At 41.5% G+C, this 22,030-nt stretch overlaps 2 protein-coding genes and 1 pseudogene across 2 annotated transcripts; 2 read left to right on the plus strand and 1 right to left on the minus strand.

Annotated features, from left to right (window-relative positions):
• Nucleotides 1–1,726: 1,726 nt before the first annotated feature.
• On the plus strand, nucleotides 1,727–12,076 carry Ndufc2 (NADH:ubiquinone oxidoreductase subunit C2). Its single transcript, XM_015477369.2, has 3 exons — nucleotides 1,727–2,045; nucleotides 8,454–8,597; nucleotides 11,896–12,076. Exons 1-3 carry the CDS (start codon nucleotides 1,877–1,879, stop codon nucleotides 11,943–11,945), a joined length of 363 nt encoding a protein of 120 aa, XP_015332855.1. The 5' UTR covers nucleotides 1,727–1,876; the 3' UTR covers nucleotides 11,946–12,076.
• Nucleotides 4,665–17,304, plus strand: LOC107135476 (annotated as a pseudogene).
• LOC107135477 (thyroid hormone responsive) lies at nucleotides 13,496–16,442 on the minus strand. The gene is made up of 2 exons (XM_015477370.2): nucleotides 15,926–16,442; nucleotides 13,496–14,144 (listed from the first exon to the last, which is right to left on the minus strand). Exon 1 carries the CDS (start codon nucleotides 16,392–16,394, stop codon nucleotides 15,945–15,947), a length of 450 nt encoding a protein of 149 aa, XP_015332856.1. The 5' UTR covers nucleotides 16,395–16,442; the 3' UTR covers nucleotides 13,496–14,144; nucleotides 15,926–15,944.
• Nucleotides 17,305–22,030: the final 4,726 nt, after the last annotated feature.

Below are 22,030 nucleotides of genomic sequence, written 5' to 3' on the forward strand. Positions count from 1 at the left end.
GAGCTTTATATAAATGAAATATTTCAGTACCACAAAAAAAAAAGCAGGGTGATTTAAGATGTGGGTAAAGGTGACTGGAGGTGAAGTTGTCAGTGGTCTGTGCATGCATAATCAGTCTTCACGATTGACATGTTCAGAAAATGGCAGTTAGAAAAATCTCATTACTGACTCTCCATGTTTTTTTTTTGTTTGTTTGTTTATTTTTGTCTTTGTCTTTTGGTACTGGAAATTAACCCAGGGACACCTACCACTGAGCTACATTCCCAGCCATTTTAATTTTTTTTTTTTTAAAGACAGGATCTCAGTAAGTTGCCTAGGCTGGCTTCAAACTTAAGACCCTCTTGCCTCAGCCTTCCAGGTTGCTGGTATTACAGGTGTGCACCAAAGCACCCAGAAAATTCCATGCCTTCTTTTGCTATCAGAAGATTCAGATAAAAACACATTAGCACAGGAACAAGACTTTTTACTCTTATGCTCAAACACCAGGGAAGCAGAACATGGGGTTCAGAAATCCCAGGCTAACTTAAAGGACAAAGGTTGTACAACTAACATGGCATCTACATAATAGGCAGGTACCCAATCTCTTGATGTCATGACATGTAGAAATGGAGTTTAGTATGTTCACTCTTCTTCATCATGTCTCTTCATAGGACTCATGACTTATTACCATCTCAGGTCTCCAAATAAGGTGTGATTTTTATTATGCTAATAAAGTTAACTATAGTTTACTTTTAGAATCACTAAAAATTATGATTCTAAATCTAAATTTGGATTTAAAATCTAAAATTGTGTTTGCACCTCACTTCTTGGAACTTGTCCCTTATCATCTGAGACAGTCCCTATTTTATTTTATTTATTTTCGAACAGGGCATACTATTATTCTTTCTCAATAGGTTTGATTTTAGTGACCTTGTCTTTCCTGGCTCTGGCTTCTTGGTATCTCTGCTGACCACATAGACTTTGAAGGCTAAACTGACTTTCCAACATCCTGTTTCCAGATGTATCTTAATTTCATGTCTTTAAAGGCTGATCTACTTTTTAACTCTCAATTTTCTGGTATGTCTGTTAACTATTAAGAATGAGAGGGCTGGGGATGTGGCTCAAGCGGTAGCGCGCTCGCCTGGCATGCGTTCGGCCCGGGTTCAATCCTCAGCACCACATACAAACAAAGATGTTGTGTCCGCTGAAAACTAAAAAATAAATAAATAAATATTAAAAAATTTCTCTCTCTCTCTCTCTCTTTAAAAAAAAAAAGAATAAAAAAAAAGAATGAGGGCTAGTTTAGCCATCTCAATCTGAGGGTGGAGTTTTCAGATTTCTGATGTCAAAAGGTCACCCATCAGACATCTATGCAGGCCAAGAGTCAATGGATTTAACAAAAATGGCCTTCAAGTTCCTGAAAAATAACCCAGGCAAATGTAACCATCATAACCTACATGTCAGAGGTGTTACTTATAGTAACCTCCAGTGATTTTTAAAGTCAACCAGAAGCAAGTGATAAAGGATTTATTCAAGTTTTCTCTCAATATTATTGCTCCAGGGGATAAGGGAAAAGGAACTTTCATTTTATCTGTACTGTTTTATTTTCTTTATAAAAGCACCCCCGCCACCCCAGGCCCGGCTGTCCCCACTACCACCCGCCCAATAAGCAACAGCAGACTACCTACACCGGCCATTTAGTTTACCGGAACCTTACGTGCAGGGTTCCGGCGTAGCACGCATCGGGAAGTGTTTGGGCGCTGCACCTCCGTGCGCCATGCCCTTCAGCCCCGTACTCTGAGGAGACCGTTCGCCACTTAGGCCCTGAAAGTGGTCGTGGTGGTTTTCCTTATAGTTGGAGGTCCGAGGCCAGGCCTCAGGTAGAAACGGCATCACCATGATGGACGGAAGGCCGGGCCGAGTGCCCCTACAGTTCCTGCCAGATGAGGCTCGGCGCCTGCCTCCGCCCAAATTGACCGACCCGCGGCTTCTCTACTTCGGCTTCCTGGGCTACTGCTCTGGCCTGCTAGACAACGCGCTCCGGCGGAGGCCGGTGATGTCGGCGGGTGAGGGCTGCACGGGCGGGGTCTCCCAGGAGGAGAGGGGCTTGCAGGCCTGTGGGTCGGCTTCGCCATAGGCCTGCGCGCGGTGCATTGTTTTTCTGGGCCTTTATGTTTTTCTGGTCTCCCTCGTTTCCCTGGGCTGTCTGCCAGGTTAGCTCTTCGGAATCGGGCACAGCCAGACTGTCATTTTTCACTTGAAGGAACTGACAGTGCGGTGACACAGGGTCTTATCCGTGACCTTACAATGAGTCTGTGAAGGACCTGCAACTGTTCCTCTAAGTTCCTGCTGTGCTTTGTGTAAAAATGAGTGTTCACTCCATGCCATACATTACTGACACTCCGTGGACGTTATAGCATTTAGATCTTTGAAAACTTTATGGGGAGGCATTCTCCTCAAAAAAGAAAACAACTTCATAGAGATTAAGACCTCAGAGTGTATTGAAACCAGTGCTTCTCAGTCTTAGTGACCATAAGAATAATCTAGAGATCTTGATAAATTCGGACTCTGATTGATAAGTTCAGGGGACCGGCCTGATGTTGTTTGCAAGCTCCCGGGTAACAGTTACATCTGCTAGTTTGGGAACCCACACTTTGAAAGTCTCAGTGACCAGCAGGCTGAATTTTCTAGTAGAACATTACTGGCCTTGTTTCAGAGACTATTTTGACAATAGCTGACACAGTAGCTGTGCTAAGAACTATGGATTTCCAAAGGGAAAAGAGGAGAGAAACAACTTTGGAAGAGATGCCTTTGAACTTACCTTTGATTATCAGGTGAACTCAGAGAACATAGGTAAAATGCCTGACACACAGAAGGAGCTGGGTGAAGTTCCCTTTCCTGAGCTTTTGTTATGCAAACAGTTTACCATATATTTATTCAACATTGAACTTTTGTCCGTCTGGCATTGGATACATGGGGTAAGGAATACTGTCCCTGCTCTTAAGCTCCTAGTCAAGTCAGGGAAACAAACAATAGTCCATTACTGGTTTCAGTGTGATAGACACTTGTGTTCTGATAGAGGTGGGTGAACAGGGAGTTCTTTTCCAGCACAAGGAGATACAGATAGATGGACTGTTCCAGAGGAAGTAAAGGTGGCAGAATTATGAATTATTATTATAATCTCACTTCATTGTCTATTTAACTGTTCTGGGAAATAGAAGAACATATTAGTTAAGAGCATAAACTTTGGGACTTTTCAGCATCTTCACCCTACTAGCCATTGAATTCTAAGGAAGTTTTCTAACTCTGAGAACTAGATAACATTTATAAAGTACTTAACACAGGAGTGGGAGTCAGTTCCTGAGTTCCCCTGAATTTTCCAAAATTGCTTTGGAAAATTTAGTAAGTATGGAAGATTATTGAAATTGTCATCCTCAGCAGCATTTGTTAATGCATATTGTACTTTGTCTAGCTTAGTGCCTAGCATATAGCAGACTAAAGTATGGTACAAATACTTATTGAGCCAGGCACAGTGGTGTACACCTATAATCCCAGTGAGTTGGGAGGCTGAGGCAGGAGGATCTCAACTTTAAAGCAAGCCATAGCAATTTGTCAAGGCCCTAATCAACTTAGCAAGACTTGTCTCAAAATAAAAAAGGGCTATGGATGTGGCTCAGTGTTTGAGTGCCCCTGGATTCAATCCCCCTACCAAAAAAAAAGGGAGGGGGTAACTTACTGAACATATAAGTAACATGTTAACAATTCTCCAAATATTTATAGACCAGATGGTCATATCTGTTAAAAAACAAATTGTGACTGGAAATGGTGCATACCTGTAATCCCAGCAACTTGGGAGGCTGAAGCAAGCAGGAGGATTTTAAATTCACAGCCAGCTTCAGCAACTTAACAAGACCCTGTTTCAAAAATAAAATAAAAAGGGCTGGGGGTGTTATTCACTGGTAGAGCACCCCGGGTTCATTTCCCAGTAACACCAAAAGAAAAAAAATGTACAAATTTATTCATTTAGGGAAACAGGTATGACACATAAATGATGTTTCTAAGAGGGTTGGAAAAAGGAGAATGGAATAGATGGTGGATTTTCAAACTAGAGTCTTAGCATTCTGTGGATAATAATGGAATGTTCTATCAATGAAATAAAAATTTGCAGATCTTTTTAAATTTTTTTATTTTTAGGTATCGAGGATTGAACTCAGCGGTACTCAATCACGGAGTCATATTCCCAGCCCTATTTTTAGAGACAGGGTCTCACTGAGTTGCTTAGCACCTTGCTTTTGCTGAGGCTGGCTTTGAACTCGCAGTCTTCCTTCCTCAGCCTCCCGAGCTTCTGGGATTACAGGCCTGTGACACCAAGCTTGGCTAAATTTTTTTATTTTTGTAGATCTGTTTTTCAATAAGCAGACATTATCAAGTAGAATTTTTCTTAAGCTTTTCTCACAACGCTTTTTTTTTTTTTTTTTTTTTTTATATTTTTTTAGTTGTCAATGGATGTTTATTTTATTTATTGATATGTGTTGCTGAGAATCGAACCCAGTGCCTCATACATGCTAGGCAGGTGCTCTACCACTGAGCCACAATCCTAGCCCTCTTTCCTTTTCTTTACTGGAGATTGAACCCAGGACTTCCATGCATTCTAGATAAGCACTCTACCACTGAGTTACATCCTTAGCCCTTTTTGTTTTAAGACATTGTGTCACCAAGTTGCTGAGGCTGGCCTTGAACTTGCAGTCCTCTTACTTCATTATTTAGAGTTGCTGGGATTATAGGTATGTGCCACTACACCCAGACTTCCACACTCACTTTTAAAACTCTTGTTGCTGTTTATCACTTACCTTCCCTAAATTTAGTTATTTATTATTTCAAGTTCAATGTATCAGTAATTTATGGTATTATACAAAGAGTACAGTGGTTTATAGGTTTAGATTCACTGGGAGTAGAAAAGAAAGGGAAAGTGTTTGTGAAGGGATTATGTATGTAATGAAAGGAAGACCACCCCTAAGAGAGAAAGATTAGGGAAATAGGGATTTGGAGAAAGGGCAAGCCATGCTTTTGTAACAGGGACACTGACAGCATCATCTAAAACATATGAAGTCTTTCTCTGAGGAGTATGGATCAATCTAGATAGGATCTAGATCTTTGTCTGATCCATTGGCTCATGAAAGAACCTGGCACACTTTGGTTTACCATACGGCAGGTAGCCAGTTAGGGGAAGCAGTGGCTATTTGAGTCAGGAAAGAATACAAAACAGCCTGGGCTCTGTCCATTCCCAGGTTGTAGGAATATTTTGCAATTGTATTGCTTCCCACATTTTCCAAAGTACTTGTATATGTATTTTGTCTTAGTGTATATACTACTAGTAGTGGGTAAGATGGAATGGTACCATGCATCCCAAACATGGCAGGCTCCCTGCCTCCCTGTGTGGTGGACTGTGGCGTTGAGGTCTTGCACTTCCTAGCTATACCAAGCTTAGCTTTACAGGTAACACTGAGCCATAGTTCATTATTCTGTCATGTGTTGCCATCAGAGTCTGCAAAAGTAGTCAACCCAAACCAAAGGATAGTAGTTGAGGGATGTTGGTGACCTTGACTTTTTCATAGGAGATAAAGCCATTAGTAATCCTACCTGTACTCTAAAGTGGCCAATATGACATGGAATCATTGAGGACTGGGCTCTTATGGAAAGATTCATGGAACAAGTGGTTTTTAAATACCTTTGAATAAAATACCTTGAGTAAAAAATAAGGACCATTATTTTTAATGGCAGACCTCCAGTGAATACACCAGAAAATAGGAAGTATCTTGCAGAAATTATGTTTGAATCATTTAATGTATCAGGAGTCTATCTACACTTTTGTTTTTCTTTTTCTCGGGCTTTGAGATGTAGTGTTAGATCATTGTTTTGTTGACTATTTATTCTTTTAATGAATGCACTCGATGCAATAAACTTTTCTCTTACTACTGCCTTCATAGTGTCCAGAGATTTTGATATGTTGTATCAGTGTTCTCATTTACTTCTAAGAATTTTTTTTATTTCATCCTTGATTTCATCATTCAATTGTGTATTATTTAGTCTCCATTTGTTAACAGTAGCTTCTATTTTTTATTTTATCGTGATTTCTAATTTCATTCCATTGTGGTCTGTTGGAATGCAGGGTCTTTTTTTTTTTTTTTTTTTTTCCCTTTTATTTTTTTTTTTTTTTTTTTTTTTAGTTCTCGGCGGACACAACATCTTTGTTTGTATGTGGTGCTGAGGATCGAACCCGGGCCGCACGCATGCCAGGCGAGCGCGCTACCGCTTGAGCCATAACCCCAGCCCGGAATGCAGGGTCTTATCTCTGCTTTTTTGTATTTACTAAGAGTAGGAAAGATAGTAGAATGAAACAGACATTATTGCTGTATGTGTATATGTGACTGCATGACCAATATGATTCTGCAACATGTACACTCAGAAAAATGAGAAATTATATCCCATCTATTTATGATATATCAAAGTGCATAAATGTGTTCTACTGTCATGTATAACTAATTAAAACAAAAAAAAAATTTTAAAGAGTCTATCTACATTGCAACTCAGGCAGTGCTGCCTTTAGCAGCCTCTTGGATATCTTGACAAGTTGGTGAGCATACACTGATGGGCATAGTTATTGACAGTGGACATGGAGTCACCTGTGGCAGAAGGTTATATAATTGGAAGTTGCCATCAAAACATCTTTTTTAGTTGTGTTTTTAGTTATGCATGGACACAATACTTTATTTGTTTATTTATCATGTGGTGCTGGGGATCAAACCCAGTACCTCACATGTGCAAGACAAGCACTCAGCCACTGAACCACAACCCTCAGCCCTCAAACACATCTTAATTGCAGGTAGATATAGTATGTATTTTCATTCAACAGCTGCTAAGGGAACAGGAGGTAGGAATCCCTCCTGAGCAGCCATTGGGAACTGCAGCAACCTTTAAGGAAAAACACAGTTACATTTGTCCTGAATTAGCTAAGTATAACATGGATCCCTGGAAGTGGATAATATAGTTCATGGGTATCTGCAATCAACCAGAAGAAATTCATTATAGATGTTTGTTCTAAAAGGTTCTTGGGTCAGGAAATAATATTTCACCCTGAGTTTGCCAACCCTGATCTCATGGAATTCATCTTGGATGTTGTTGATAAAGTAATACAGAACTGTCCCATCAGTGTATGTCATCTGCCTTCTTTTAGTCATTTTTCAGGGATTGACAGGCTTGACAATGTTCAGGGAATTTGGACATCAACTGCAGAAAGATTTAAAAAGAGTGTTGGTTGCCAGATTAGCTCTTCACTAGAGCTCAGTGGCAACAGAATAAAACCTAAGCCTGTGGATGTTCAAGTGGTAATATGTCATCACATGCAGCACTTTGCTGGGTAGTTTGAAGGCTTGATGCTGGCCTCAACTCCAGAGTTCTTTCAGGGCCATCACCCTAAGAAGGACTTGAAGAATACACCTGTAGCATCTGCTGCCACAATGCTGTCTTTGGAGTCATGTTTTAGTGTTTGCCTTAGAGTCTATCATCCTTGAAGTTCATAGAAAAACAGAACAGCAAACTTTTTTGCCATGTTTGCTAGAAAATGATTATATTTTATCAGGGTGACATTAAGTCTGAACACTAAACATTATTGTGTGAGAATTATGGATACTGTATGTGTTAGTTTTTTTGTTTGAATTTTCTGGAACTGTTTTATAGAAGATGATCATTTGAGGTTGGTGAGTGTTGGATGAAATGCTATCTTGATCCATTATAATAAAAGCTGTTAGAATCTATAATATTTTTCAAAAGGTGTAGTATAGCTGTTTAGTGACCCATGATATTTATATTTATGTTCAAATATAAATATTTATATTCAAATATAAATTGGGATATACAGACAAACCAGATCACTTATTGCTTTTATACCATATGTAGACTTTACCTCTGTCTTAATCATATTCTGAACAAGCAGTAGAATATAAGTTTATATAGGTCTAAAGTTAACTTTATTGAAAACAAAGTGTTGTTGGGTTTTGTTTTTTTTTTCCTTTGTTAATTCAGGATTTGGCACTTATCTACCTTCTTCCATTGAGTATTTTATAAAACATGAAATTTTAAAATCGTAGGTTATGTTTGCAGATTTATTATTGTTTTTCATGATCACTAGATTTCTTTAAGAATATGGCAGATGGCTCAAGGTCACTTTCAGTTGAGGTTCTTTCACAATAGCCATATAGAAAAGGATTGTTTTCCTTTATTTTTTGTAGTATGAATTGAATGTGTTCTACTGTCATGTATAACAAATTAGAATAAATAAATAAATAAAGCACCCAAAAAAAGAATGATAGAAGAAATACCATAGCAATAAATTAGATATCTAAAAATGTTAAAATGTAGTTCTTTATGCACAATGACTGATTTGCTTGTTTTGGGATTTGTCATTTGAATTTCAGGTTTGCATCGTCAGCTTCTCTATGTTACTTCCTTTGTTTTTGTTGGCTATTATCTTTTAAAACGGCAAGACTATATGTATGCTGTGAGGGACCATGACATGTTTGCATATATAAAGTCACATCCAGAAGATTTTCCTGAAAAAGGTATTTCAAATTAATTGTAGAAAACCTTGTTCCTTACTCTGTTGTATTCCCTGATTAATCCTATCTATGTTAGAGGCTTCATGTGTGAAGCCTTCTGTTTTCTATGACTCCTACATCTTTGTCTAGATCGAAATCTTTTTTGTTGAAGGAGTGGAGAGAGATATAGGGGATTGAACCCAGGGGCACTTTTCCACTGAGTTATATCCCTAGTCCTTTTACTTTTTTATTTTGAGACAGAATCTTGCTAAGTTTAAGTTGCCCAGGCTGGGCTCCAACTTGTAATCCTCCTGCCTCAGCCTCCGAAGTAACTGGGATTACAGGTTTGTGCCACTGTGCCCAGCAAACATGAAGTTTTTAAATTCATGTATCAAATTTTTGACTGAGGACTTCTGTGTCCCTTGAATAGCAAACAAAATTCATGTCCCCTCTGCCTTCTCAAACCTTCTGCTGAGCTTCGAACTCTTCCTCTCCCACTGCCACTGCCTTGGTTCAGGCCTACCTAGATAATATCTTGTTTGGACTGTGACACCTGTAGCTCACCTCTGCCTTCAGTCTTGCTTCTGCTAACAGCAAATCTGGTCATATTTCTATATATTGCCTCTAGGATAAAATCCAAACTCCCTAGGATGGTTCCTCTCCACTGGCAGAGTCAATTGCTTGTCTGCTGGTAGAAACGCTTTGCCCATTGGTCCTTCTATCTTCCACATTATGTCTGTATTACTCCCTGGAATGTAGTTTAATCTTTGTTTTCCTAGCCTCTAGCATAGAACCTACTACACATAGCAGCACTTATAAAATTAACAGCTGACCTAAACCTGCAGGGAATCCTGCTTTAGCTCCTATCACTCACCTTTCATAAAATGTTGCCAGGGGCTGGGGATGTGGCTCAAGCGGTAGCGTGCTCGCCTGGCATGCACGCAGCGCTGGGTTCAATCCTCAGCACCACATATAAATAAAGATGTTGTGTCCGCCTAAAACTAAAAAATAAATATTAAAAAAATTCTCTCTCTCTCTCTCTCTCTTAAAAAAATGAGGCGGGGCATGGCATGACCTTGAAGGAGATTCTGGGATGCTGACCCTTTCCTTCCTCTCTCTCAAAAAAATTAAAATAAAATGCTGCCAGGAGAGTCCTGGCTGGAGGAAGGAATAAATAGGGAAGGCACAGATCAGGTACTGGAGGGCATCAGCAGATGTGGTCAAGCTCACCATGTCCCCACTTGTCAATGGAAGAAGCTCAGGAAATGCTTGTCCTGAACCTACGCTGTATCACTTGGACATGTGCTTTCTTATAACATTCTTCCTTTGGCCCCTATTTCCATCTTGTCCATGGAACAGGTTCCTGCTCAAGGTTTAACATCTGAGTGAAGCCCCACCCAGCTATAGACAGTAATTCCCTCAGCACACTGTTGCTGTTAATTGTGAATATCATTGTAATATGACTTTTATTACCCACATTTGGCACACTTACACACAATACTGATGAGCGTATATGTGTGCTATTTGTAGACTGGAAATTTAACTTACTAGGGCAATTTTTATCTTCCCAAGGACAAAAGATCCTTTTTTTTTAATATTTATATTTTAGTTGTAGTTGGACACAATATCTTTATTTTATTTATGTGGTGCTGAGGATCGAACCCAGGACTTCACACGTGCTAGGCGAGCATTCTACTGCTGAGGCACAACTCCAGCCCCCTAAAGATCCTTTCTAAACATGTGAATGAATGTTGGAAAATTTTGAACGTTTTAAATATATAATAGATTTTTATATACTTTCCTATGCATGTAAATGTATAATATAAAGCATTTAAATTTCATTAGGCTGAGTTGGGGATATAGCTGAGTTGATAGAGTGCTTGCCTTGCATGCACAAGGCCCTGGGTTCAATCCCCAGCACCACCAAAAAAAAAAAAAAAAATTTTTAGGCCTGGNAAAAAAAAAAAAAAAAAAAAATTGTTAGGCTGACTGACTGATCCCAAAGGTCCTGTTCAACTCTAAAACTTTATTAGTATTACAATACAATATTCCCAGGGACTTGAGTCACCTATGTGATATTTATGGTGTCTAAAAAAGACATGTTTGTTTTTTTTTTTGGCCAGTGAAGAGTTTAAATACTAGTACGATCAGTCCCAGTGGTACACACTTATAATCCCTTGGGAGGCTAAGGCAGAAGGATCCCAAGTTCAAGGCCAGCCTGAGCAACTTAGCAATACTCTGTCTCAACATAAAAAATAAAAAGGCTGGGCTGGGGATGTGGCTCAAGTGGTAGCACGCTCGCCTGGCATGCGTGAGGCACTGGGTTCAATTCTCAGCACCACATAAAAATAAAATAAAGATATTTTTTAAAAAAGGCTGGGGATATGGCTCAGGGGTAGAGTGCCCCTGGGTTAAATCCATTAAAAAATAAAGTACCATTAAAAATTAAAGGTATATTGGGGCTGGGGATGTGGCTCAAGCGGTAGCACACTCGCCTGGCATGCGTGCAGCCCGGGTTCAATCCTTAGCACCACATACAAACAAAGATGTTGTGCCCGCCGAAAACTAAATAATAAATATTTTAAAATTCTCTCTCTCATATATATATATATAATTAAAGGTATAAAGCCATAAATCAGGTGTGGGGAAACTCAGAATCATTGGATGTTAGAGCTGAAGAAATCTTGGCTAATTCTAATTCCTAGAAGTGAGTCCCACTAGCTAGGCAATCTTCAGCCCTGAGCCTTCTGATATCTTTGCCTAGATATTTCCACTAGCTCCCTCTGTCAGCAGGTGTCAGCCACTTCATTCTGTCTTCTAGTGGATTACCAGCAGGTGTGTCAAGAGCATCCTGCACTGACTACAGGAGCATGGAGGGTTTCAACACATTAGTTGAAACTGGCCTCTCCTAGCTGAGCTGTAACCCTCCTGTTTATTTCTTCCTTCATCCCTTTAGTCAGGATATTCCTAGGAGTAACTTGCCCCTCCAGGTAGCCATCTAAATGTCACCACAGATTTAAGAAATAAAATATTTCAGTGATTTCCAAGCCATTGTGGTACTAGAGATTGAACCCAGGACCTAGCACATGCAAAGCAAGTGCTGTATCGCTGAGCTACATCCCTAACCCTCCACCATCACCACCTTTTTATTTTGACATAGAGTCTCACTGAGTTGCTCAGTATGGCCTCCAACTTGTGATCCTTCTGCTTCAGCTTCTCAGTAGCTGGGATTATGGACATGTGCACAGCATGCCTAGCTAAGAAATAAAACTTTAAAAAACGTAATTGTAAGATAATTTTTTTAATCTTTTATTTTTTATAGATAAGAAAACTTATGGTGAAATTCTTGAAGAATTCCATCCAGTGCGTTGAAGTCTTCAAAATATTTGCTCCCATTTACTAAGATGTTTCTAAATTTTATGGAACATATTTCCTCCACAACAGCCGAAGTTTATGTTAATCTGTATAACACCTATAATTAAAGTAGTTATCATGAACAAGTACTCTGACTCTTCTTTTTTCATTTTAAGAAGAAATAGGGCTGGAGTTGTGGCTCAGTGGTAGCGCGCTCGCCTAGCAAGCACGAGGCCCTGAGTTCGATCCTCAGCCACATAAAAACAAACAGATAAAGGTATTGTGTCCAACTACAACTAAAAAATAAATATTTAAAAAGAAAAGAAAAAAATAGTTCATCATAGAGTAGTCACTTTCCATTGACCCAGTTTTAAGAGATTTGGAAGATTTTTAAATGGAGTTTAGGGGCTGAGGATGTGGCTTAGTGGTAGAGTGCTTACATAACATTTGTGTTGAATCCCAATACCACAAAATAATAAATGGAGTTTAGTTCCAAATCAGAACTAAACTCCATTTATTCTGATCAGATTTGGAAAACTTCAGCCCATGGACCAACTCTGGCCCACTGTCAATAAAGTTTTATTGAAACACAGCCACTTTCATTTGTTTATATGGCTGCTTTCATACTACAACAGCAGGGTCAAGTAGTTATGACAGAGCTTATAGCATGCAAGGCCTAAAATAGTTAATATCTGGCCCTTTTCAGAAAAGGATTGCCAGCTTCTGTTCTAATGTAAAATAAGCCAGATTATAAAGGGTTTTGTGAATCATAGATCATTTTAACTTGATTCCTTAAGTATGGGGAATTCAGTAAAAGGGTTTTAATTGGAATAATGGTCAGGTTTGTATTTCTGAGCTCCCTTTGCAACAATATATAGGGTGGTTTGGAAGGAAGACACTTAAGGCAAGCACAGTTAAACATCTGATACTGCACAGGAGTGTGCTCTTAGGTGAATCATCCTGGACAAAGTGAGCTCAGCTAGCACAGCCTACAGTGGAGCTTGACACAGTCAGAAGTAAAAAGCACCTTCCTGGAAGGAGGTGGTTCTTTATAGTCAAATCCAAATGTTTGCCAGGCACAGTGCAGCACACCTGTAATCCCAGCAACTTTGAGACTGAGGCAGAAGGATCACAAATTCTAAGCCTCCACAATTTAGCGAAACCCTGTGTCAAAAAATAAAAAGGGGTCTGGGGTTATAGCTCAGTAATAGGGCATTTGCCTCACATGTGTGAGGCACTGGTTTGATTCTCAGCACGGCATATAAATAAATAGGTCCATTGACAACTAAAAAATATTTTTAAAAAATAAATAAAAGTTGTAAACTGCCCCTGGGTTTTAAAGTCCCCAGTACCACCACCACCCCGGCCCCCCAAAAAATTCTAAAAAGCTTGTCCAAAAAGCTGAAATTTTATAATCAGTACTTTGGGGAACATTAGTAAAATTGTATACATGATTTCAAAGCAGAAGTTTTCTGGGAAAAATAAAGTTATTCTATTTACTTGAGTATCACTTGTAAAAAGTAAGACATTGGAGAAAGTGCTTTTGAAATAATAAAGAGGTGTACAAATACAAGGTATTTTTTCTTTATTGCTACTGCAATAAATAGGTTTACAGTTCTTGCTCAGCCTCATCAGTGGTTGGCAAGTGTAACAGTGAGGTACTCATCCCGAGGGACTCCTGCTACCTCAGTTAAGGACTAAAGCAAATACATAGGGGAAGGTGGGAGAAAAATCATTCTATTACAATCTGATAATTTCTCATATACCAGGTTCTTTTGATTCATCTTGTTTCATTTTTGTAACTTTGTGAGGTAAGTTGTCCCCATTTTATACATGAGGTTACTTAGGCTCCAGTGGGTGAATAATGCCTGAGGTCACAGGGTGGATGACTGCCAAGTGGAGGGAAGTGAACTTTGGTCATAGGCTAACACCTCTGCTCTTCTGTGTCATACTAGACTAACTTTGTCTACTCCCTCATGAACCACTGGCCACCACCCTGAGCTGGTAAGAGGATTAAATGGAGTTGTGAATAGCAACACATCCTAAAGGTGAGCCAAGGACTGGAGGTCACAAATTGATGCTCAGAGGGAGGTAGGGAAGCATCCCAGAGACACAAGTCGCCTTCACTTCAGCTGCAGGTCCAGGTGTTTCTGGAATCAGGGCTGACACACTGCTGCAAGTCCTCATCACAGTCTGCATTCTCTCGTGTAAAGTGATCTGTGGAGTGCAGGAAATTTTAAAGAACCAAATGAGTCTAAATTCAACAAGGCACTGTGATATACCTATTAAAATAGGAAGAGCAAGGAGAAAAAGTTTTGTCACTGCTGCTGGAAAACTGGCAACACTTCAGCTGTGAAGAAGAACCAGATTCTCAGCTGGGATCACTCGTCTGGTTTTTCCTCTACATTTAGTGGAAACTGAGATGCAGAAAGGTCAAATAGGTTCTCTAGGATATTACAAAAGAAAATGGCAGAGCCAAGAAAAGAGCCCAGATTTTTCAATATCTGCCAAACCATACTTTGTCCATGAATGAAAATGAGGTTAAGGTATGTTGAAATACTGTAGTATAGAATAGCTGCTGTGGCCTTTATGACTATTTGGTTGGTCAAGAAGTTGGATTTTACTGGGTGTGGTGGCTCACACCTTTAATCCCTATGGCTCAAGAGACTGAGGCAGGAGGCTCACGAGTTCAAAGCCAGCCTCAGCAAAAGTGAGGTGCTAAGCAACTCAGTGAAACCCATCTCTAGATAAAATACAAAACAGTGCTGGGGATGTGGCTCAGAGGCCAAATGTCCCTGAGTTCAATCCCCAGTACAAAAAAAAAAAGAAGTTGGATTTCTACCAGGTCTTCCATCTCCAATTCTCTTCTGCAATCTACGCCCTAAGGAGCACAGAAAATCCATCAATGTAGAGAAAAGAATGAGACTACAGGGCTGGGATTGTAGCTCAGTGGTGGAGCACTTGCCTAGCACATTTGAGGCACTGGGTTCAATCCTCAGCACCGCATAAAATAAATAAAAGTATTGTGTTCATCTACAACTAAAACTATTTTTCAAAGTAATGATAATTTATTAGATAGTTAATATACAAGTGATTTAAGTAGTACTCAAATGCCAGTTGTTATTTTTTATTACTATCATGATGCAGTGAAGAAACTGAAACACAAAGAAGTGAAGTGGCTTTCCCAAGGTCTCAGCTCAGTGGTAGAAGCAGGACATGAACCCAGAGCTCAGCTCTTCTGAGGCCCCCTGGCTATTGATCCAGTTCAATTTAATTCAAGAAGAAACTCTGGAAGGCAGCCAAGAAAATCTCAAGGAGAGAGAAAAGCAGCATTGAAGTTGACCGTTTGGGTTTGAGGTGGAGAAACAAAAACAGCTGGGAAAGTACCTGGAAAGAATTCTCTATAGACTTTGTGGGTAGGGAGGGCATGTCTATTCTCCATCATTACAGAGTGGGAGAGAGTAGGTATAATGGAAAGAGCACTCAGCTCAAAGCTGAGGTCAGGCTTGCTTTTATTTTTTTTTATATTGAAATAGGGTCTCACAAGTTGCCAAGGCTGGCTTCAAACTTGGGATCCTCCTGCCTCAGCCTTCCGAATCACTGGGATTGCAGGCATGTGCCACTGTGCCTAGCTTTAATCACATACTTAAAGAAGTTGACAACGAGAACATTCATTCATACAGGTATAAGCATTCACATACTTACCAATAAATGCACACAGACACAGACACATTTGTGCCTATGAGTTACGCACTCACAGGCCACTTTTTTCTTGTCTCCATAATAGTTCACTGCCATTACTCATCAATACTGAGTCAGAAGACTAGGAAGGTGAGCCCAGTCTTGAGCCTTCCCCAGGTGATTCCAATGGCCACCTGATGTGTGGTGACTCTGTCTGAGAGCCAACCTGCCCCTCTCTTGTTAGGTTGCACCACCACTCCCTCTTCCCCGGGAATATCCCCCCATGGACCCGGACCCTTTAGCATAGCCACCATTACCTTCCCTAGAGTTGGAGGCCTACAGGACCTGTCCCGTCATTTCCTGGTATTTTCTTGTCACTTCCTGAGCTTTCACAGTCAGGTGAGTAAGGATGCGATGGAGGCTGGAGAAGTGCACATGGAACTGGGTTTCCAGGTCCAGCTCCCCGGAGACCTCTTCCTTGGCCTCCTCTATCTCGGCAGCTTCCTTTCCAGCCTCATCCGCTTTGCGGCCGACCACCTTGGCCTGCCACTCCTCCCTAGGCAGGAGCCCATGTTCTACATCCATCCGGATGGTCTTGAGCATGGTGAAGTAGGTGTAGAGATCAGGGGCCCCCATCTGGGCCTGGCCGCCATGTCCACCCAGTTGCACATCCCGCAGAAGGCTGGGGATCATCACCACCTGCTCCATGTTGCACACCACAGCCAAGTACCGGTCCACGACGGCCAAAAGGCAGTTTTTAGGGTAGCGCTTGGTTAGTACCGGCATGGTTGCCTGCTTTTACACAATGAGTTGGGAAGACTGCCCCAGCACTATTTCTAGGCTCTGGTTCTGACCGCAGATTGACAGGAAGCCAAGGCCCAGTCATTGGGTCAACACAGCCCTGTTTTAAGCCAATCCCAGGGTTTGGGTCCCAAGGTCTGTATCAGGTGATCCACTGCCCAGGGACAGACCCGCCAGCTCTTTGTTTGTCATTTCAGTTCTACAAGACTGCCTCAGTAAGAGCCCAGCTCTTCCACTGACAGCTTGCAGAACTAGTTAAAGCAAAGCTTTTCCCTTTGGCAACAGATGCACTTGACCGCAGGAAAGTCAATAATCCTTTCAGATCACCTGAGGTCAAACTGAGTCTTTGCTACCCTCTGAAAGCACAAAGTTTACTTCTTCAACCCGGAGTGACTGTGAAATGAACAAGGGAAGAGCGTCATGAAATGAAATAGTTTGGTGTGGGGCAAAGAGCACTGAAGTGGTAGCCAGAAGTCCAGAAAGAAGGGGTCTGGATGCTGGCCATGCTCATGTCCCCGACAATCTTCCTTATAGAGGGTGCTTTTCTACCATGAACTTGACTAGGAACAAAACTCTTAATAAGATGCATTAGCCTGGTGTTACCTCAATCAGTCAGCAGGGTATAGAATTTGCATAAAATTGTTTCCTAAACTGTGAGCAGAAAACAGCAATTTTTCCAAGTTAATTAATTTTAAAAATTAATTTTAAGGGCTAGGGATGTAGGTCAGTAGTATAGTATTTGCCTAACATGTGAGGGCCTAGGTTTGATCATCAGTCACACCCCCTTACCTCCTCCCCCCAAAAAGAGTTTGACTACCTAAAGTTGGGCATGGTGGCTCATGCTGGTAATCCCAGCAATTTGGGAGGCTGAAGCAGGAGGATAGAAAGTCAAGGCCACCTGAGCAACTTGGTGAGATCTGGGCTGGGGCTGTAGCTCAGTGGTAGAGTGCCCGCCTCGCACGTGTGAGGCACTGGGTTTGATCCTCAGCACCACATAAAAATAAATAAAGATATTGTGTCCAACTACACCTAAAAAAATATTTAAAAAAAAGATCTGAGTAGAGAATCCCCGAGTTAAATCCCCAGTACCATAAAAACAAAAAACAAAAAAGATCTCTTAAGTAAGCCTTTGATGAATTCACTTCTAGTCTTCTAACATTGGTCTTTCCTTGACTGAGGAAAAATTTTTTCGAATATTTTCTCCTCAAGAAAACAGGACTTCTGGAAATGGAGTTGTGGCTCAGTGGTAGAGTGCTTGCCTAGCATGCATGAGGCCCTGGGTTCTATTCTCAGCACCCCCCACATACACATAAATAAAATAAAGGTCCATCAACAACTAAAAAAATATTAAAAAAAAAAAAAAGAAAATAGGACTTCTGGGCTGGGCAAGGTGGAACATGCCTACAATCCCAGTTATTTGGGAAGATAAGGCAGGAGGATCACAAATTCAAGGCCCATCATGGCAACTCAGTGAGACCCTGTCTCAAAATTAAAAAGGCTGGGGATGTAACTCAGTGGTAGAGAACCCCTGGGTTCAGTCCTTGGTATTAAGAGAAGGGGGAAAAAAAGGAAGGAAAAATAAAAATGAGGCTTCTCTTGTATACAAATCTCTAGGGCTGCTAAGCAGTGGGTATGGACATTTTTCATAAGGCTGGACAGTGTCACTGGGTTCTGGTGCTACCCACAGGCCTCTTGGGATACAGCCAGGCTCCCTGGACTCCAGCCTCCACACAGTCAACTGAAAAGTTTGGAAATCTCTGAAGGGGAGGACTTTGCTGCCCCGGTTTTGTAACTCCTTCTGAATTTAGGTCCAGTCCCTAAGGGCATTACTCCCTGTGTTAGTTCTTCGTTTTTCACCCAGCCCCAGGGTTACAAACTAAGAACTGGCAAACATGGTGTTCTGCTCGTGGTAGGGGCATGCTGATGTTGGCATGAGGGCTTGCCAGGAGTGCCCTAGCAGCTGCCTCCTGATTCTTTTGCCCAATGACCTGGATTACCCCTGGGCCTCCCTTGCCCCATGTATAAAACTGAGAGGGCTGAACTTTGTTAAGGCCTCTCCACTTCAGATTTTTAGACTCCTCCCAAGCACATGGCTAGTATATCTCACTGTGTTATTCTGCCTATGTGTGCATTTTAATCCCATCTGAGGCCATTCTATTTCCAGACATATTCCTGAGCTTGAACTAGAGAAATGAATGAGTAAATCAAGTGAAAAAGGGAGAGAGTGACTTAGCAATTAGGCAACTAAATGGCCTCTGTATGAATAAGTGTAGAACACAAGGAGGCCTGGGAAGGAATGAGGGAGGGTCTGGCTGACCAGGGTCCCCTGGCCAGCAGGCTACAGACTGAGACTGCCTCTAGGTCTCCCTGGAAGAAAGAAGGCCTTAGTTAAAATGTTGCCAGTCATGTGTCAGAGTAGAAGACAGACATGGAGTGCTAAAGGGACAGGCTGGACTCAGGGAGGTTCTAGGTGTGGGAAGAGGAAGAAAGCAGGAAATGTGTTTCAGGGGTTATAGTATTTTTCCTCCTCTCAAAGATGCCTCATCCGGTCCAGCAGGGCCATTACAGGTGGAAAATCCCAGCAAAGGTGGGGGAAGGAAGCAGACTAGACCTCAAGCTTCATTGGATTTCCCAAGTCTTTCCTCCCACCACTCCCGAAGGAAACTGAGGCTGAGTAAGGTGCCTCCTGGCATGGCCTCTGCAGAGCTGTCTACGGCCTTGCCCTGAGTGCCCCAAGCTGGGCAAACTAAACTGGCCCAGATAGACTGGAGTCAATGTCCTCAAAGTCCAAGCCAGGAATAATGTATGAATGTGATGCAAGGATAAGATGATCAGGTGGTATCTGGGGTTGCCAGACCCCAAGTAACCCTGGCTGGCCTTGAGGCCAGGTGGCTACAGAATGGACACAGACCAAGGTCGGGACAAGCTTTTCAGTTTGAAAATGTTGTATACAAACACATCACCTGATGTCTATGGGCTCCAAGATTTTTTTTTTTTTTTTAATGTGCTTGTGTGATGCTAAGGTTGGAGGGAAACAGGGGTCATGCATGTTAGACAAGTGCTCTCCAAATCTCCAGTTCCCCAGGCTATTTGGGGGAGGGGATACTGAGAAGGAACCCAGTACCACTGAGTGATATCCCAATCCCTTTTTATTTATTCACTTATTTTTTGAGACAGAGTCTTGTTAATTTACCCAGGCTGGCCTTGAACATGCAATCCTCCTGCTTCAGCTGCCCAAGTTGCTAGGTTTACAGGCTTTACCTGGCTCCTCAGGCTATTTTTCTTCACATTGTCACTCCAGTCCTGGCCAGGGAATATATGGAGTCAAGAAGTGAGAGGCTTTGTAGTCATAATATGCCCCCTCCCCCCCACCACTCAGCTAATATAGTATGCTCCAACCTGCTGCTTTTCACACAGGGAAGCCCATGTATTGAGAGCCTACTATGTGCAGCACTCTGGGCCTGGGATTTAACAGGACATGAGGGCAGATGAGGTCCAGGCACTTGGGGCAGTTTATTTATTTATTTATTTACTTGAATTTTTAATATATATATAATTTAGTTTTCATGGACTTTATTTTTTTTTTAATTTATATATGGTGCTGAGAATTGAACCCAGTACCTCACACATGCTAGTGCTCTACCACTGTGCTAAGACCCAATCCCCAGTTTCTATCTATTTGGGAGAGAACCATCATGAGCATATGCACAGATAAATGTGATTAGCATTACATTGTGACATACCCTTTGGAGAAAACAAAACAAGGTAACAAGACTTGCTAGTCAAAGTGTGATCTACAGACCAGCAGCATCTAATCATCCCAGGGCTCACCAGAAATACATATTCTTAAGCTCAGCCCAGGGCCTACCACATCGCAGCCTGGGAATGCCTAACTCCAAACATGGTTCTTTATTTTTTTTTAAATATTTATTTTTTAGTTGTAGTTGGACACAATACCTTTATTTCACTTATTTATTTTTATGTGGTGCTGAGGATCGAACTCATGGTCTCGCACGTGCGTGCGAGGCGAGCGCTCTACTGCTGAGCCACAACCCCAGCACCCCCAAACATGGTTCTTTTTTAAAAATATTTTTTAGTATTGACGGACCTTTATTTTATTCATTTATTTATATGCGGTGCTGAGAATTGAACCCAGTGCTTCGCACATGTGAGGCAAGCACTCTACCACTGAGCCACAACCCCAGCGCCCCCAAACATGGCTCTTAAATGGCCAGGAAAGAAGAAACAACTGTCCTGAGACCTTAACATTCTTGGCTTCAAGAAGATTTGTCCTGCAGGCAGAAGGAATGGCAAGTGCTATCCATCACAAAGGATTCCTAAAGGGACAACTGACTCACTGCATGACCTTAAGTAAGACATTCAGCCTCAATCTCCTACCTGGAAAGCAGAGGAGTTGAACTACATAAAGAATCTTGCTAGGTGCATTGCACACTCCTTTTTTGGGGGGGTAGGGGGGGATACCAGGTGTGCAGAGCGGTGACAGTGAATGGGAGAGCAGTATCTGAAATGGGTTCCCTGATGACTTCATGGCTGTTGCATGCCTGGTACCTGGGAAAATTTCTGTAAAAAGGTGCAGGATGACTAGTTGCTATGGCAATGTCCTCCATGAGAAGGCTCTGTGCCAGGGTCTTATCAGCCTCTACCTTGATCTCAGGCACACAGCTCCTGGGAATAAAGAAACTCTCTTGGCAGACAACCACAATGTTTCACCAGCTCTGCTGCTCCTCAGCCTGCACATAACACTGTGCTAAGACCCCATTTAAACAATGGACTTTCTTGAAAGCTACACAAAGCTCCTAACATAGCACACTGTAACTGTAGAAGGCAACTGGGGAATAAGCTGCTTAATGTTGCTAACTTTGTAACTTTCAGGAATACAAAGAATAATGCTTGCATAGTCTTTAATCTGATTAACGAGATAAATATATAATAAAGATTGCTGGCGTCTTTAGACCTGCTTCTCCATTAGACAGCAGTGCTCCACCCAATCCCAGCTGTTATCTTCAATATCTGCATATGTGAGTCTTTCTTTTCCTAATTTTCCATCGACCTTTGCTGGAACCTGCTAGGTTGGCCATGCTGGTTGCAACAACCAGAATTGAATTCAGGGGCACTCAACCACTGAGCCACATCCCCAGCCCTATTTTGTATTTTATTTAGAGACAGGGTCTCACTTAGCTGCTTAGTACTTGACTTTTGCTGAGGCTGGCTTTGAACTTGCGATCCTCCTGCCTCAGGCTCCCAAGCCACTGGGAGTACAGGCATGCACCAATGCACCCAGTTTAGGCACACACCTTTTATCCCAGAGACTTGGGAGGCTGAGTCAGAAGAATTACAAGTTCAAAGTCAGCCAGGGCAATTTAGGGAATAAAATAAAAATAAAAAGGGCTGGGGATATAGTTCAGTCCCTGGTTCAACCGCCAGTACCAAAATAAAAGAAGAATCCTTCACATTGAAAACACAACTCCTCTGAATGGAGGATTTGGAGGCACCAAGAGCCAATGACCCAGACATCATTATCCTAGGTACATGTATGATTGCACAAAGGGTATGACCCTACTTCTTGTACAACCAGAGAAGTAAAAAATTGTGCTTCATTT

Source organism: Marmota marmota, unplaced genomic scaffold, assembly GCF_001458135.2.
Source record: "Marmota marmota marmota unplaced genomic scaffold, marMar, whole genome shotgun sequence".
Taxonomy (NCBI): domain Eukaryota; kingdom Metazoa; phylum Chordata; class Mammalia; order Rodentia; family Sciuridae; genus Marmota; species Marmota marmota.

Excerpts from the sequence above, each read along its gene's own strand:
- Ndufc2 (XM_015477369.2), top strand. The coding sequence starts at position 1,877 with ATGATGGACGGAAGGCCGGGCCGAGTGCCCCTACAGTTCCTGCCAGAT. Across the intron at positions 2,046-8,453 it reads GAGGCCGGTGATGTCGGCGG|GTTTGCATCGTCAGCTTCTC; the intron begins GTGAGGGCTGCA and ends TTTGAATTTCAG. Across the intron at positions 8,598-11,895 it reads AGAAGATTTTCCTGAAAAAG|ATAAGAAAACTTATGGTGAA; the intron begins GTATTTCAAATT and ends TATTTTTTATAG.
- LOC107135477 (XM_015477370.2), bottom strand. The coding sequence starts at position 16,394 with ATGCCGGTACTAACCAAGCGCTACCCTAAAAACTGCCTTTTGGCCGTC.